General features: G+C 39.1%; 1 protein-coding gene across 2 annotated transcripts; it reads right to left on the bottom strand.

Annotated features, from left to right (window-relative positions):
- Positions 1-4177: 4177 nt before the first annotated feature.
- On the bottom strand, positions 4178-16556 carry LOC107706255 (PR domain zinc finger protein 1-like). Of its 2 annotated transcripts, XM_016509918.1 has the most exons (7): positions 16351-16556; positions 15327-15648; positions 11581-11700; positions 9837-10086; positions 6785-7671; positions 6572-6700; positions 4178-6174 (listed from the first exon to the last, which is right to left on the bottom strand). In XM_016509918.1, exons 2-7 carry the CDS (start codon positions 15495-15497, stop codon positions 5644-5646), a joined length of 2088 nt encoding a protein of 695 aa, XP_016365404.1. In that variant the 5' UTR covers positions 15498-15648; positions 16351-16556; the 3' UTR covers positions 4178-5643. The 2 variants fall into 2 exon arrangements, with proteins under 2 accessions (XP_016365404.1, XP_016365405.1); XM_016509919.1 differs by lacking the exons at positions 11581-11700; positions 15327-15648; positions 16351-16556 and adding an exon at positions 10370-10746.
- Between the last annotated feature and the right edge of the window lie 392 nt (positions 16557-16948).

The raw sequence follows: 16948 nt of genomic DNA, 5'->3' as shown, positions 1-16948 counted from the left end.
TGGCCTGTCAGTTTCTTTTTTTTTCACCCCCCCCCCCCCGTCTTTTTCTTACCCTTATTTTTTTTTGCTTAGGACATTTAAATGTGTAAAATGCGATGATATCAGATATTTGATGTACTATATTTCCATGTATTAAATGTGCAAATATTAATTGAACACAAATCAAATACTGCCTAAAAGACACTTGGAATCTTTTTACAAAAAACATTACATTTTCTTAACATGTTAATTATGCAGCCTGAAATGTTTAAAAAACATATAAAGAGTAACATTAACCTATATTAATAAATACTTTAACAGTATATTTCATCGTTAGTTCATAACAGCCAATGCATTTACTACTATTTGCATTAACAAACTGAACCATGTAAAATGTTACCAAGTAACGTAATTAAAAATTCCACTGTATTGCTCTAAAAAGGCGCCCAGCGTGCAAGATCTGTCAGAGACAGGATATGTGTCGACTTGGTCCTGTGTGATAATTACTGAATGTTGCTTTTCCAGACCTCTCAGGTTCGCTGGAAAAGATGGTGCCGGTTCAATTCTCTTGTAGTCAGTGATACATAAGACAGCACTTCAAAGTGATTTATGGATAAAACAAGAAAGAAGTCAAATGGAAAGCAGCCAGTCTGGCCAATAGCCCAGGAATGTTGTAATTTCAATAGTATTCAAATTACACACAAGTCTTTTTGTAAGAGGGCAGTAAATTAAATTAATAGAGCATAATGATCAGAAACATGATTTTTTAACACAATATTCATTTTAATTTGAACCATTTCCCGCTAGCGGGACGCCTAAGTTTACTTCAGTATATTCACTGCAAAAAATGGCTTATCTTACTTAGTATTTTTGTCTTGTTTGTAGTCAAAATATCTAAACATTCTTAAATCAAGACACTTTTACTAGATAATAAATACAAGATATTTAGTCTTGTTTCCAGGGGAAAAAAACTAAATGAAGCGCATTTAGCTTAAAACAAGTAAAATTATCTGCCAGTGGGGTAAGTAAAATATTCTTAAAACAAGAGTATTTTACTTACCCCACTGGCAGATAATTTTACTTGTTTTAAGCAAAATGCGCTTAATTTAGTTTTTTTCCCCCTGGAAACAAGACTAAATATCTTAAGTCATTTGGCTTATCTAGTAAAAGTATCTTGATTTAATAATTTTTTGATATTTTGACTAAAAACAAGACAAAAATACTTAGTAAGATAAGCCATTTTTTGCAGTGTTATGATTAAATCCTAATCTAATCATGGCAAACTATATATCTTTGGAAAGGTCTAAGATTCCTAAATAGATATTTCACCACTGTTTGTTATTAAAAAATTATGTAGGAACAGTAATAGATTAATTTATGACAAGAGTGCGCCTCAAAACATATACTTCATAACAGGAGTTCTGACCTGTCACAAAAAAATCCTTTTCGTTTGCTTTTTCCGTATCACATGTTTCAGTAGTCATCATAAATTATATATAATTTGAAAGCGTAAAACCTCAAAATTCATCCTATGAAAACCCGTTTGAAATCGGACATTGCGTTACAATAGAAATGGTACTTTAATATCTTTTAGCGGGCTCCTCCCCCTTAGTGCGAGGTGTCATATTACAAAATGTATTACGGTCTTTTGGAATCAAATCTTTTTATAAACTTGACAAAATACATATTGTCGGAAAGGTCTGAGTTTCAAGATTTCATATTTGGTGGTTATTTTGTGATAGAAGTAATACTGAGAGAGAAACATATACATTTGTGACGGAAAAATGCATTAAAAAAATTCAATGGAGTTTGGATGGCACCCGGTGGCTGTTTGTGGTATAACACCTAAACGAAATTGCATAGAAACCTCACTTTTTAAAATATCAACTTCAAATTTGGAACATAACTCATTTAGACATATGGCTTTAATTTCATATCAAATTTGGATTAAAACCTATTTTGTAAAATATTTATTTTATATAAAATAAAATAAAAATAGTACAGTACATTTTCTTTACAGAAAATTTAAACTTCTATAACTTTTTATGCTTTAATTTTTTTGAAATGATTTCACTTCTGCAATAATCAGCTGATTGTCTTCTTTTAAAAGGGAGAACCTTAGGTCTGTATTCAAAAGCGTTCATGAATTATAACAATTTAAGTTTGAATAGTGCACTTTCACGTCTATGTTCAAAAAGGAGTTAATGGTTCTTTTTAAAATGACGTTTCGCCCAATTGATACAGGGGTGGCAAAATTATATTTTAAAACCTTTCCACATGTGAGTAGCACTGTATTACCTGAAGGGATACTGCAGAATTAGATCATACATCACATTCCATTACCTAATAACTACCAAAATGTTTTATTTGGTGTAGGATTAAAGCCACCTTACCACTAATTACATGGAAAAATGGATTGATTTATAGGATTCATAATATACCTGGAATCTTCCCTCAGAAAAAAAATATAGGATTTACTTTGAAACCATTTCCACTTGGAGATTACTAGGAAATTTCACAAATAATTACAAAGAAATTACAAGTAATACATTGAATTAAACAAGAAAGACTGAAATAGTGTTAAATGTTATTCAATAATCTGTGTTTACTTTGAAATATAATTTTTTTTTATAAAAAACTTTTTTGTGAACAAAATTAACAAAATTAAAATAAATGTTGCATGCCATCATGGTTATATACGTTTTTGAGATAACAACACTAGTTTTTATGCATTTGAACTACTTGCCATCGTTGACAGGAACTAAGCTTCTGGGTTTCAGAGAATGACTTACTAGCAATTACTGAATGCATGAAGTTTTAAGTCTGTGCAGGAAGGCAATGCAAGTACTCTGAACATGTCACACACACACACACACACCCACACACACAAAAGAAACTGCAAGTAAAACATTGAATTAAATTTGAATTTTTTTTTTAAAGTAGAAAGACTGAAATGGTGTAAAATGTTGTCGAATAATCTCTAACTTTACTTTACAGTGTACTCAATACACTTATCAACTAATTCTTGAACAAAATGAACAAAATGAATATAAATATTGCATGCCATCAAGGTTATGTACATTCTTGAGATAACAACCCTATGTTTTATGCATTTAAACTACTTTTGGCCCAGTGCTGCACTGGCCACTGTTGACAGGAACTAAGCTTCTGGGTTTCAGAGAATGACTTACTAGCAATTACTGAATGCATGAAGTTTTAAGTCTGTGCAGGAAGGCAATGCAAGTACTCTGAACATGTCACACACACACACACACACCCACACACACACACACACACACACACTCCTCATGTCATTTACAGCAAGTCAAGTTCCACTCTTTCTTTCTATCTCTGTGGTGTTTTCACATGCTTCTCTCTGTTTCTTTCTCCGTTCTGCCATAAAAAGGCCTCTTGCAACTTCTCCTAAGATGTATTCAAAGCGGTGGTTTGACATGCTGTCAATGACAGATGTAGTCTTTCTCTCACTTGTTGTCTGTCGTTCTCTCACACATACCCTGCTGAGGTGTGTTTGTTCTGGTCTGAGGTGTGTGTGGCGTGGGGCTCTCCCTTCATGTGTGCGCCCTTAAGGGGAGAAGAGGGGAGGCTGTGACAAAAGGAAACAGATAAGTGTTGCACTCAAAGAGGACAGAGAAGCCGTGAGGCATTACTTACTGTAACTGCTTTGTCTTCCGTTCCTGACATTTATGATGATCATACCACAGTTTTACCTGCTTATAGAGACTAGAAGAGCGGTTTGGTAAAAGTACAGGTCAGCATTGTGCGGGAATGGTGACTGAGCGCGATGTAAACTGCCAGATAAGTTACTCAAATCAGTGCTTTGCTTCATATTAACCTCCAGTTTCACAAATAGAAGAACTGTGTTACTTTTACAAAGTTATATAATTGCAAGCGGCAAGTTCAACAAAATTTGCCATGTTTTTTTTTGGAGCGGTGCAAACCATCATTTAAATGTTTCAGAAAGTCCACATTTAACTTGAACTGATGTCAAAGTTTCTCCAGCAATAAAAACAAGAGTTATTGTTATCATCTTTTATTATATAATAGCTAAGAGAAGTTCGTTTGAAACCAAAACTATGTTTTTACTGTAAATTCCACTGTAAAGTAAGAGTAGGTAAAGGTTGAAGGTGATTTTTTTTCATGTCAAAATGAAAAACAGCGTTGCATGTGATGGTGGGCATTTTTGATCAGTCCTAGCTGATGAGCAACAATTTCAGTTCCTCTACTTTCTAGAAATACGACCACAGAGATCAACTTTCGTGTGGGACTTTCAAACGAATAAGCCTGATGGGTGTTGTATGAGTGTGTGGGTGTGAAAACTTGATTCTATTGACATAGAAATGTCATTAACAACATAAGACAGAAAGAGCGTGGTCTTAGACAAGTAATGTTTAATGTGCTACATTATAAAAGTTTGTCAAAAATAGGTTCTCACATATAAAGTATCAACATCTTTTGGACTGACTCAAAAATAAACTGGGATAACAAAAGAACTGTACAAAAAGTCACTAAGTAATGGAACAGTCTTGTTTCTAAACCCTGCTTTAGCTAACAATCAAATATCCTGCACTTGGATCTAGTTCCTGCTTTTTCCAGTGCTGACGAAAAATAAATTAAAACAGCATAAAATATGAACCTAACAATTTAACTTTTTAGTATGAGGTACTGTTGTGTCTGTAGTTCTGTAGTCTATTAAAAAAGTATCGCAATCTTCATGATTGGCAAAATCAGTTCCAGCTACATTGATTTGATCATTTTCATAGTGCTAACAATACTTGTTTGGATTAAAGAGACAACAGTAAACACTGGTAGACACAAACAAGTAACAATAAAACTAAGAAAACAAAGAATATTTCTCTTATTTTAAATATAAAATTAAAAGTGAGGCATGTTCTCTTTCCAATGCCAAAAGGGTTTGTTGAAGAGAAAACAAAAAATTGACTTCTGCTATATTATCCTTAGAAGCTACAGTGAATCATCCCTTGAAAAGACACTGACAGTACATTTTTAAATCTTTTCATGAAGGATCACATCCAGAATTTTTTTTAACACCAGGTAAAATCATACACACAAACTCATACTGTACACATTCGCACCCACAATGAATGGAATGGACGGGAAAATCCAGTCCTTTTGGGACTGTCACATAGTGTCCATAGTGGGATTAACACATTATTCCTGAGAATCCCAGTATTTAAAAAAAGGACTTAAGAAGAAGTTAAAGAAACATTAAGTCATACATAAAAAACTGAAGTACACATATAAACAAGTATTTGATACAGTGCTCAAATAAGAAAAACTCAACAATAATAAGTTAAGACAAACTCACACAAATAGACGGTCACATCGGTTTAAAAACCAGATGAAGTATGAAGACATTATAATCGCATCTTCATTCTATAACAGGACAGAGGGTAGAAGTGCAATCATTTGACACAATCTTCAAGTCTTTGGAAACACTATTTGTTTGGTGCGGCTTTCATTGGCTTGGTTTATGCATCTTCTCTCTAATTTATCCCTCAAACTACCAGAGAAGAGAGGATTTTTGGTGTCAACTAAGGAATGCTCTGTGCATAGATAGCAAATTTTTGGGTTTCTGGAAGACCTGAACAAGCTATATGTCATCCTTTCAACATTCTCCCTCATCTACTCCTCTTCAGTCTTTATAGAGGGCCGGTGGCTGAAGTGTACCACGCTGGCTCTCTCTTGGTGATGACCCACGGCGGTTACCCCATGAGGTACTGCAGCAACAGCCTTGAGGAATTCAATGTCCTCCTCCCCCTCGCCGTTCTCCAAACTTCTAGCCAACCACTTTTCCAAGGTAGCGTCCACCTGAGCCTCTCCAGCACTCTCAGGCAGAGCCTCGGCCTCCTGACTGGCATCAAAGCGCTCCACCATCTCTGCTGCACGCCTCAGCTCTGGGATTTCAGGACGGGCGGCGGGGCAGAAACCAGAACGCTGATGGAGGTTCAGTGAGAAGCGATGGATGAAGCCCCTAGTGCAGGCTTGGCAGGAGTGGGGTCGGTCACGAGAGCTGTGCAGCCGACGGTGGAGTTTGAGGTGAATGTACTGGGTGAACTTCACCCCACACAGCTTACACTGATATGGCTTCTCCCCAGAGTGCAGGCGTAGGTGGGTTTTCAGGTTGCTGGTGCTGCTGAAGCGTTTGTGGCACACCTGTAGACATTCAAAGAGAACATTAAAAGATCCTATAATTCAAAAGCAAACAAGAGGCAGCAGACAACAAGACTGGAAGACAGCGTCTCTGCTGCCTTACATAATTGCCTCGTTGTTGCTTTGGTATGCAGACAGCGAGCCAGATGTGTTTTTTCACTAAAGGACTGTATTTATTTTCAGTGGTCAAGATGAATGAGTAGCACAGGCTGACGCCACTGTCACACCCTCTCTAGTTACTGTACAACAAAGCGTTTCTCTTAAAGGAAACAGGAGTGACAAGGTAAAGGTTCTGTCAGAGATAAGCAATGTTGTGTGTGTGCGTCATCGCATTTTAACAGAGTATAACTGTCATCTGATGCCCTTTATCTTGAATTTCTTTCATAGCATACACACTCACCTGGCACTCATGTGGTTTCTCTCCTGTGTGGACCAAGTAATGTTTCTGTAGGTGGGCGAGTTGGGTGAAACTCTTTTTGCACAAGTTGCACTGGAATGGCCTCTCTCCACTGTGGACCCTCAAGTGCACCTTTAAAATTAACGCACAGTCTTTAGTCTTACTCAGATAATTCCATATACTTCAAAAACAAGACTCAATGCACAGTCTACTCACTTTGAGGTTGGACAGTTGACCGAAGGTCTTGAGACAGACGTTGCAGTCATACTTGATTTTGCCGTTCTGCTTCTTGAGCGGGAACGGGAGAGACTTGTACCCAGGTGCCGGTGGAGAGGACGAGGATGAAGGTGACATGCTCTTGGGTGTAGCCAGGCTGAGGTTGATGGCCTCTTCGCATTCAGAGAGAGGCTTCTGGAACATTTGCTGAGGGGATTGCTTTGGCTGAGGGGAGAGTTCGGGTGTTGCAGGGGCTCCTCGAGGTGGAGTATTTGGGATTCTTTCCTTCAGACCTACATGAAGTGGGGTAGGGTAGTGCAGTGTGACTGGTAACATATCTGGTTGGGGTATGGAAGGGTAGGGCAAGCCATCACTACCCAGGAATCCATTGTACCGGAGACCCCCTTTTGAGGGCAACATGGAAGGGAAGGGAGGGGAGTATGGAGGCAAGAGCAGACGTGAATAATGAGGGTTGTATGGTGGTAATAAGGGATATGGAGCTTGCAGGGGTCTAGGTGAGGGCAATGAAGGATATGAGATCAGACCTTCTCGATGACCATAGAGGCCATGTAAGTGGAGCGGAAGGTCTTGCGGTGGGGACAGAGTGGGATATGGGTGAATGCTTATGTTCATCTCTTTCTGGTTGGGATGTGGAGAATGGACAGACTCTGGCGAAGCAGTTTCGTGGATCTTCTTGCTGAAATCCACGACCTGTTCATCTGGTGTGTCAGGTGGCGTGTCCCTCTCAATAAACTCTACGTCAATCTTTTCATCCACTTCATCTTCCTGTCCCTCACTGTGAAGTTTGTGTGGGCTCGGGGGCTGTTTAGGGTAGTAGGTGTACTGAGGTAGGGGCTGCTTCTGATACTCGATATCAGGTATGTACTCTGGAGAAAGAGAGAGAGAGGTCACACAGTGCAAGGTGAACTGTGAACGCTGACAGACAGCAAAGGCGAGAACCCAAGTATGAAACTTGTGTGTGAAGTCTTGTTTGAGACTTGTTCAACAAATCTTCTATCGCTGAAATTGACTGAGCAAGTCAGAGTCTTCACAGAGCAACATCGGTCATGTCTGTATGCCTGTATGTCATACACCTACTCATAACCTTCCTCCTCAAATGCTCACTTATGGTAAATGGCAGCTCTTTCAGTTTAAAGCTGACAGGCAGAAGATATCTGACTGGTTTCTGTTTGACAAAGAGATAGTACTGCTTTCACGCAGCACCTAGATTACAACCGTGTGGGTGTTCGCAGTGTGGGTGTATGTATGTTTGTGAGGTGGAGGGGCATATGTATGTATCGGAAGAAAGGAGCCTCATCTGACGGTGATACTTCTTACTCAGAAACTACTCTGACTCACCATAACAGCAGATGTCCTCAACCATGGGAAAAATCCTACGATACCGCTTCAGCACATACTGTTATTTACTGTTATACAGGGAATCGAGATAAGGTCAAATTATTACTGTCCTTTCACTCTAGAGATTGTAAAAAGAAAGCCACAACAGCTAGCTTCTTTCAGTAAACTTTGCGGTGACTCAGACAAAACCTGCTAAATCATGGAGAGTGGTACAAGTGGCTCAACTGTGTCACACAGCAGTGGGAAGATTACACAAACACATTATAACCCTTGCGGTCAAAGCTTGGTTCCTCAAACCTGATGTAAACCAATCTGGTGCAACATTTACAGGCATCGTCTAGGCATTTCCTAACTACCGCGAGGAAAGTGAAAATGGATATTTGAAACTCTGAAGAGCACAACAGCACAAAACATAATGCAACTTACAAACATTAATTAATAAGTTTCCAAATTCTAAATTCTAAACGATGGAGGAATACAGATGAACAGAAACAACGGGCATTTACTATGTTTTAAGTTAGACTAAATATCAGCATACATATTCTAAGAAATAATCAATATTTATGCCAAAGTCCATAAAAAATTGTAATGATGTAATATCACGCTTTCTAAAACTGAAAATACAGATTTCTTTAAACCTCACACAGGAAGTAGAACATGTTAAAGCAGACTGAATGATATAAAATGAAAAAAAAAGTGGCTCTAAAAAGGCTAATGTGCTTTGCAGTGCCTGACTTTCTAAAGAGGGATATTTAATAATCGGGTGTACTGTAATTATTCAGTGAAAGCATCACTGGTGAGAAGAGTGTACGTGTCAACATGACTCAGGTAATGGTCCTTACCAACAGCACACACAAAATGAACACGGACATACATACATTCTGAGGAGTGAATAAGAGAGGAAATAGCACAGTGTCGGTGTGAGATTGAATCAATGTGACATAGGGAGTATCGCATGACATCTCCTTAGACAGAAAATCCAGACGGTCCATCATTTTGTCAAACATACACACGCTCACAGACTGTACACAGTTTCATTTACAGTCACTTTCATTGCTTACCATCTCTAAAGTGTCAAATGACATTTAAAGAATCAAAGTGTGAGTGTGTGTGTGTGTGTAGTGTTTCATTATATATTAGATCAAAATTATTACATAATGTTTTTTTTTTAGAACAGACTTATCAACGAATAAAAGCCTGGTACCACTTTAACTGTGTGATGAATGCTGCTGTTGGTGGCATAATATCATAATTGTCAAACCTATATAAGACGCTGCCACAAAAACAAAAAAAACCCAACATCCTCCCTTATATACACTGTATATCAGCACAACTAATGTACACAGAAGAACAGAGGGTGTCCACTATTTACTGATCTCTTAGAATAAACATATTAAAAAGTCACCTGATTCAGAAATAGAGGAAAGGATAGAGACCGGCACAGAATAAACACTGTCTTGGGTGAGAGTGCGCAGGAGGGGCAAAATACAAAGGTAGCTGAGGTGACTAATAATTCCATAGTTTCAAGAAAGCCAGAGAGAAGGCAATAAAGATATAAAATGAAAAGGAAAAGAAGTCAAAGGGGAAAAAAAGAAGAAAAAAATCACACTATCTATATAAAAACCAACATTTTATCCAGTTTTTCCCTCCCCAGTGCCAAATAATGTGGGATAATCCGGAGCCCATGACTCACTTGGCTTTAGGCTGTCTGGTTGCTCTTGCTGGCCGCACAGTCTTTGGGAGAACTCCGGACTGTACCACACCAACAGCTCCTGCTTGGGCTCCACGGGCCGGATGGTGTAGAAGAAGATCTCCTGGCCGTTTTGACAGGCCACCAGGTTCTGTTCGGCCAGCGAACGTGCTGGGTTGACGTACCGCATCCAGTTGCTGCGGTGGACATCGTAGCCATCAATGAAGTGGTGTAGGTGGCCACCACTGTAGATCTGGATGGATAGAAAGGAAACCGCGTTAATGCTTCCTGCTAATCTGCAGCAAATAGATTAACAATTAAACATTACAACTTAAAAAATGTAATAAAAAAAAAAAAATCTTAAATTCGGAGTCTGCAATGTCAACAATGCCATCATAATTAAACATTACAATTTTAAAATTTGATCTTTTAAAAAATAAAAATTAACACATTATACAAACAACACATTATGCATTGATTTCAGTGACAATCTGTAAATAAGTTTAAAAAAAAAGTTGTTACAAATGATTCTTCACCTCTGCCATGAACAGAACGCTCTTCAAACAGCTGTTTATACCAACTCCTCTGTGTCTTCTAACCTGTGACAGTGTGTGTGTGTGTGTGTGTGTGTGTGTGTGTGGCTTGTCCCGCAGAAGATGTGTGACTAACTTTGTGTGTCAATGATGTCAAGCTCTTTATAAAGCACTGGGCGTCAAAACGATCTACACATGCTGCTAGTCACACGCATTTCTACGCCCCTTTCTCCTCCCACTTTCATTCTCATTTGTATGTGGGGGAATTCACTGCCGAGACGTGCCAGGGCATGCTAGCTCCCCTATCTCTGACACTCCTTTTACCAGTTACACCCTTGAAGACTCATAAACACAAACACACTTTCACCCACACGAACAGCCTTCATTTTTACATCCGTCCACCTGCCTTTGGTCACGTGACATGCTGTGTCATTTCATTGCTTTATGGCAACAGGAAGTCAGTATGGATTTACAGGAAACGGAGAAAGGAAAGAACAGCTCAGACTAGGAAAACCCACAGTGACACACACAAATGTGTGCGTGCACACACACTCAAAGATGCTCGTGCGTGTGTGCATGTATGCCCTTACGTGCACGCTGCCACACATATAAACACAAACACACACATAGATATATCTAGTGCACTTGCCAGGGAGATAAAGAGACTGAAGTTCACTTGCATGCTGATATGAAAACAGAACTGTAAGAACTGAAAAGAAAGTGATTGTGTGTGTGCGTCTGCCACTTTGTCTCTGTCTGTGCAGGAATCCCGACTTCTCTAAAACCTGGCCACAAACCAGAGACTTGCGCTATCCTTTGCGTTTTTGATGAAAGGTTTCGAAATAGTTATACTTGGTAACTTCTGCTGAGTAAACCATTGTATGAGAACAAAGCAGGAATCTACAACAAACAGGATAAGATCTCTCAGAGATTCCTCTGTGTTTTCCAAGTAAGCTCCTGAGTGTTCAGCAAACTAAGCATAATAGAAATAACTACACTGAGTGCATGTGTGCATCTGAACATATGCAAGTATTTGAAAGAAAGACAATCGTGTTGAAGAAGCCAGTGCATATTTGGATGTATTCAAGCATGAATGAATATGCTTCCGGCTCCTTTCTGCTAAAATTCTGTGGAAAGTCAGTCATGACCGGTTTGGCAGCTTTTCACTCAGTAGAATTGGTGTCCCTGAAAGATTACATCAACAAGTTACTTACCCTCCAAAAATATTTCCTGTTGGTCTGAAGGGGCACATTTTCTTTGGTGTAAATGACTCCTTGAAGAGGTCCGAATCGCGTACCTTGAGGTATGTACTCTTTGCTGAAAACGCCAGTCACCTGCAAGAATGAAGAGTGGCACTTGTGAACCAACTTAGTCAGGGGAGGAATTCAAATAAATTATTATTGATCTGTCTATTTTGAGCAAGAAACTGCATTGCACGAGTTCAGCGAGGCGTGCTTGGTTGGTGAGTGTCATAGGTGACCTAATGTAGCACACTAACCTCGCAGGTTAACGAGCTAAGTAAATAGACTTATACTTTCCCTGCTCTACTTGGATCCTGACCTAGAAACATACAGCTGTCCTCAATAATGCCTGACCCCATTGACCATGCTGGCAAAAGTTGTGTGGTATTGACAAACAATCATGTCTGAGGTCCTAAAAGGACAAAAAAGGAAAGCAGAGGGGAAACAGAAGACAAAGTGGAGCAGGTGGTCCACTCTCAATCCTCTGTAGAAACCAGAAACTAGGCCTGTAAATAGGTCACACTATGGCGTGGGGGTCAGTGGCCCCATTTTTACCATCAAGCCACTCCTGCACTTCTTGAACTATTACGATAAGTTCACATGCTACAATTTTAGATCGAAAGTCCACTTAAAGCAATGTTATGATGGTTGAAAACAGAAAACAGGGTTGGGAGGCACAGTTATTGGCTGGAGACGAGAGCTGCGGTGACAGTAGAATTGTGCATCGTTAGCGTTGCGTGACTAATTGGTAAGACTTTAGTGATTAACTGCTCAGAATAGGTTTAGGGAGTAAGAGGAGGGGGGTAGGGGGGTAGGGGGGTGAGTGTCACCCTTTGACAAGACCAACGGCACCACGCTGCCCCAACGCACACGCTGAAGCACTCAACCCTCCATCCAAACAAGACTCCCCCGCCCAAGCTGTCCGAAGATCTTCGGTCCAAACGAAAGTTAATCAGTCAAGCTTAACCTACTTCCTTTGGCTGAGATTCTGTGAGTGTGTGTGTTTGTGCATTTGTGTCCTTCCCGACCCTGTCACAGATTAATTATCTGCCACGTGCCCCCCTTAGTTAGGCACACTTCTCAAGCTAAGGGTCAGGGAGCATTGTTTATACACCCCCTTTTGATTGAGTAAATTTGTACCGTTGCCTGCTAACACCTTCTATAAACTTCTATCTTGTTAGTTCCAATTTAGTTTGCAGTTTGAAATTAAAGAGAAAAGTAAAGTAGCAGTGTTTAATGCTCACTGTATTAGCATGTGCTAGCAGCGCTGCTAGCTGCTAAAATCAGATAACAGTCGAGAGATAACAGTCACTTCTGTTCTCCCCGACAAAACGTGCATTCGTAATGCACTAACGATACGTTAAAGCAACGATACGCAGACTTTAACAAATACAGAAACTTTGGAATGTGTGCGAATGCATGACAGAAACCATATAGCGTATGACTAGCAGCCTAGTCACCATGAGACTAGCTTTCTGACATCCCTAAAGTCTTTCATCTCTTCCTTCCAATAAAAATGTGTTGTCGGCTACAGAGGCCCTCCGGGAACTGACACACTGAATGTGGGTTTTCCTGTCCATAGCTAACGCCATTGACAACGTAAGAGCAATGCTTTTTACAGAATCAGCAGAGATAAGAGGAATAGCTTACGCAGAAATGGGAAGTGTGTAATGGCTCTCGAAGTATTTGTAAATTTCAACTAGTGCGAGTAAAGAGATCTGCTCGTAGTAAAAGTTTTTTTTAACATGTGTCTGACAGCGATTCTAGTTGTGCCTCAGTCTATCACGACAGGAAATATGCTGTTGTATGGTTGTTTTTATCTCCATGCTTAAAAAAGGAGAGTTAGCATGGGAAAAGATGAGGGTGAGAATATGAACCAAAGACATAAAAGAATGTGTGAAAGAAAAGGGGAAGAGAAAGAAACAATTTAGTGCAGACCAAATAGTCCATTATGCGGTGAATGAGAATAAAAAAATAAATAGGGTAACACTCTAGTACAGGGCCTATTACTAACATATTGTCTATTTGTTAATACTTAAAAATCACATATTCTGCATGACCATATTCTACATCCCTAATCCTACCCAATACCTAAACTTAACAATTACTGTACCTTACTAACTATTAATAAGCAGCAAATTAGGAGTTTGTTTAGGGAAAAGTCATAATTAATGGTTTATTAATATATATATAAAATACAAAATCACTCCAGTGTTTGACTAAAGAAAGAAAATCAGGCTTAAAAGGACGTGGGTGAATGAATAACAGAACCTTGGCTAACCTTGAAGTTTTAACACAAACTGAAAATTTTTCACACATTTTTCTGTTTTAGCACATTTTTTTTTAGATAGACCAGTGTATATGCATGTGTGCATATGCATCCTCTCTGAGCTGATGACCGCAATTTCACACCTTCAGTGTGAACTTAAAAAGAGCAGGGGCAATAGAAAGAGGAACTGACTTTCACCTGCGAAGGAGGGAAATTGGATCAGAGTGCATGAAGAAGTCGCAAAAGAAACCACAAAGAGGTGAAGAATGACACAGTCAAATGTGTTTAAACAAGACAGAGATAGAGATAAGAACGCTGATCAAAAACAAATAGAGAATTTATAATCCTTGTTAAATTTCATTGACAGCACTGCAGTTATCTTATTTTAATACTAAATTTACTTTAAAGTTTGCTAAATACGCCACAGTTACAGGTAAATAAGACAAAATAAACCCAACAGGATGTTCAGGTATCATCCTGAAGGAGTTTATTGCAATAATGACTGGTTAAAATAACCGGTTGAGAAAAATAAGTCTGATATTTTTTACGAAAAATATATTGATTTGAGTAGAGAAGAACATTTAAATAAAAAGTATAGTATAAGAAAACTGCATGCCAGGATGCAAAATCCCTCCACTGACCAATCAGAATCAAATATTACAGAAAGCCATGTATATAACCTTATACTGGGATGCACACCAACAAAAACAAATAAATAGTCAATAGAAGCTCTCCAACATGTGCAAGCTCATTGAAAGCAGAGTGAGTGTGTGAATGCCAGGTAGAGAAAGAGTTAATGTGATTAGGCTGTTATCTCATAGGTCCTCTACCTGCCTGATCCCTGACCTACCAATGACTGTGTCATCGTCACACTGACCTACTGAACCACACCTCGCAGCGCCCCCATAACATGCAAAATTATGTCAAGACGTGTTTACGTTAGCTCATACTTTGAATTGAACAATCCCAATTCATGGAACTTTATTTTTATACATCTAAACGGTGACGGCTTAATGGTTCAGTATCTAGGCTCAGAGGTAAACTTGAGGTACTGAGACACCCTCACATGCTTGCAACAAAACAGTATCAGAAACACCTTTGTTTTTACGGACACGACAATACCAATTCAGTAGCACCTATGTAGCTGTTTTTTTAGTATCTGCTCCAGGAAACCCTATGAAGTGAAAGCAGTGTTGCACAAGCTGCTTTAGGCAACAAGTGTCCAGAGGCGGACAGTAACTAAGTACATTTACTTGAGTATTGTACTTAAGTACACTTTTTGAGTATCTGTACTTTACTTGAGTATTATTTTTTCTGGGAACTTATGACTTTAACTTCACTACATTTGAAAGACCTCTGCAAGTGTCTATTAAATGATGACTAATCAGCAGTCTGTTGAAATAAGGGAATTGGGAATGTAGTGTACACAGCCTAAAGCTGCAGACTGTACCTGGCTGTCCATGCCGTACTGGAAGGTGAGGTTCCGTGGAATGGAGGTCATGGCCTTGTGCAGGCTGAAGTTGGGTTCGGATGCCTGGTCGTGGACGATGTAGGTGCAGTTCAGAGCAAAGTCCACCTCCCTCCACTCGCTCATGTCCTCTAGTGATGCCTCCAACTTCATTTTCTCTCTTTCCCTTTTCAGTTGATTCTTCTGTGGTATTTCGCTCGTAGATTTTCTTGTATAAGCGGTTTGGTATATTCTCCTTTGGTTTGTGCTGCTTTGGTTCTCTGTTGGACAGGTCCTCCTTGTGCTTTATTTGTTAGTTAAAGATCTAAAGAAAAACCAAAAGATGTATTTAGACATTTCCTTTCAGGTGTCCAAAGTTTTGCAATACACGCCTTGCATAATACAATATACCTGAGTGTTGTAATACAATATGTATTCTTATAATGCTATTAATGACACATAAACCTAGTCAGAAACACATATTTCTTCAGAAGTAGTGAACAATAACAATGGTTACGTATAATCACATAAAACTATTAGATGACTAATTAATGAGCGAGAACAAATGAGGCATGACAGATGTAGTTGTATGATGCCAAATGTTGTAAACCTGACTTTTATGAGAAATACATTGTTTTCTTTTATGAGCGGAGTCACAACTAGTCACTGACATATAACATTTAGCGCCGTTATTGTGTCTGTAGGCAAGAAGTAGGAGTATTTTTTAAAGCTTTATTCAGGTAATTATATCATATTAATCTGTGATCTCACTTTGACTAAATCAGATTAAGTCAAATGTACTAGTTTGTGAAGTAGCATTTGGGGCAATCCAGAAAAAACTAACTAAGTCCCATGCCAGTGAGTTTAATGAACTGGAGCCATTCACAAAAGCTTGTAAGTTTATCCAATTACAACCCAATCAACAACAATGACGCAGAATAAGGGAGCAAACCAGACCTGAAGATCACAATATGGTTTCTATGAATAAAACAAACAAATAAAAATAATAATAATATTCCACACTCACTTCACATTCATTCAGCTGTTGCATCCTCAATATCTTTGGTTAGGTCATCGCTGCGTTCCCGTTGCCCAGTCACTCTGTCATCTTGTTTGATTTCTCTCCAGTTTCCATAAAGTCCAAAAAACCTTCCAACAGCAATTCCCCTCTGATATCTCGAACTCTCTTGCCTGTTGGCTACTGTTACTCAAACTGTCCACGCTGCGCTGTGCCAGACTTTTGAGTTGCGAAGACTAACCAATCAGCATCTGGCTTTAATCATGTGACCGCCAGGATTAGTCGAAGGTGATCCAATTGGGACACTGGAAGCGTTTCGGACACAGCAAGCTCAAACGTACACATCAACACCTCCAGCAGACAAAGGATGTTCTTGGACAGTCTGAATGGAGTAGAACAACTAAGTAAAAAACAGATGGTTGGATCACTGAAAACACACCAATGGACTTTTGCTTGGATGGGCTCTTAATGAGCAATCTGGTCCCAGCTCAATTAGACCAGTAGTGGAAGAGACGGAGACAGGAAACAAAGCAGGTCAAACTGAGGAGCTTCTCAGACACCTGTCTGAAGGGTTTCATTACTTTGTCAGGATGCCACATGCACCAGT

Source organism: Sinocyclocheilus rhinocerous, unplaced genomic scaffold, assembly GCF_001515625.1.
Source record: "Sinocyclocheilus rhinocerous isolate Xijiao unplaced genomic scaffold, SAMN03320098_v1.1 scaffold53, whole genome shotgun sequence".
Lineage (NCBI taxonomy): Eukaryota > Metazoa > Chordata > Actinopteri > Cypriniformes > Cyprinidae > Sinocyclocheilus > Sinocyclocheilus rhinocerous.
This window is presented reverse-complemented; position numbering and strand designations above follow the sequence as displayed.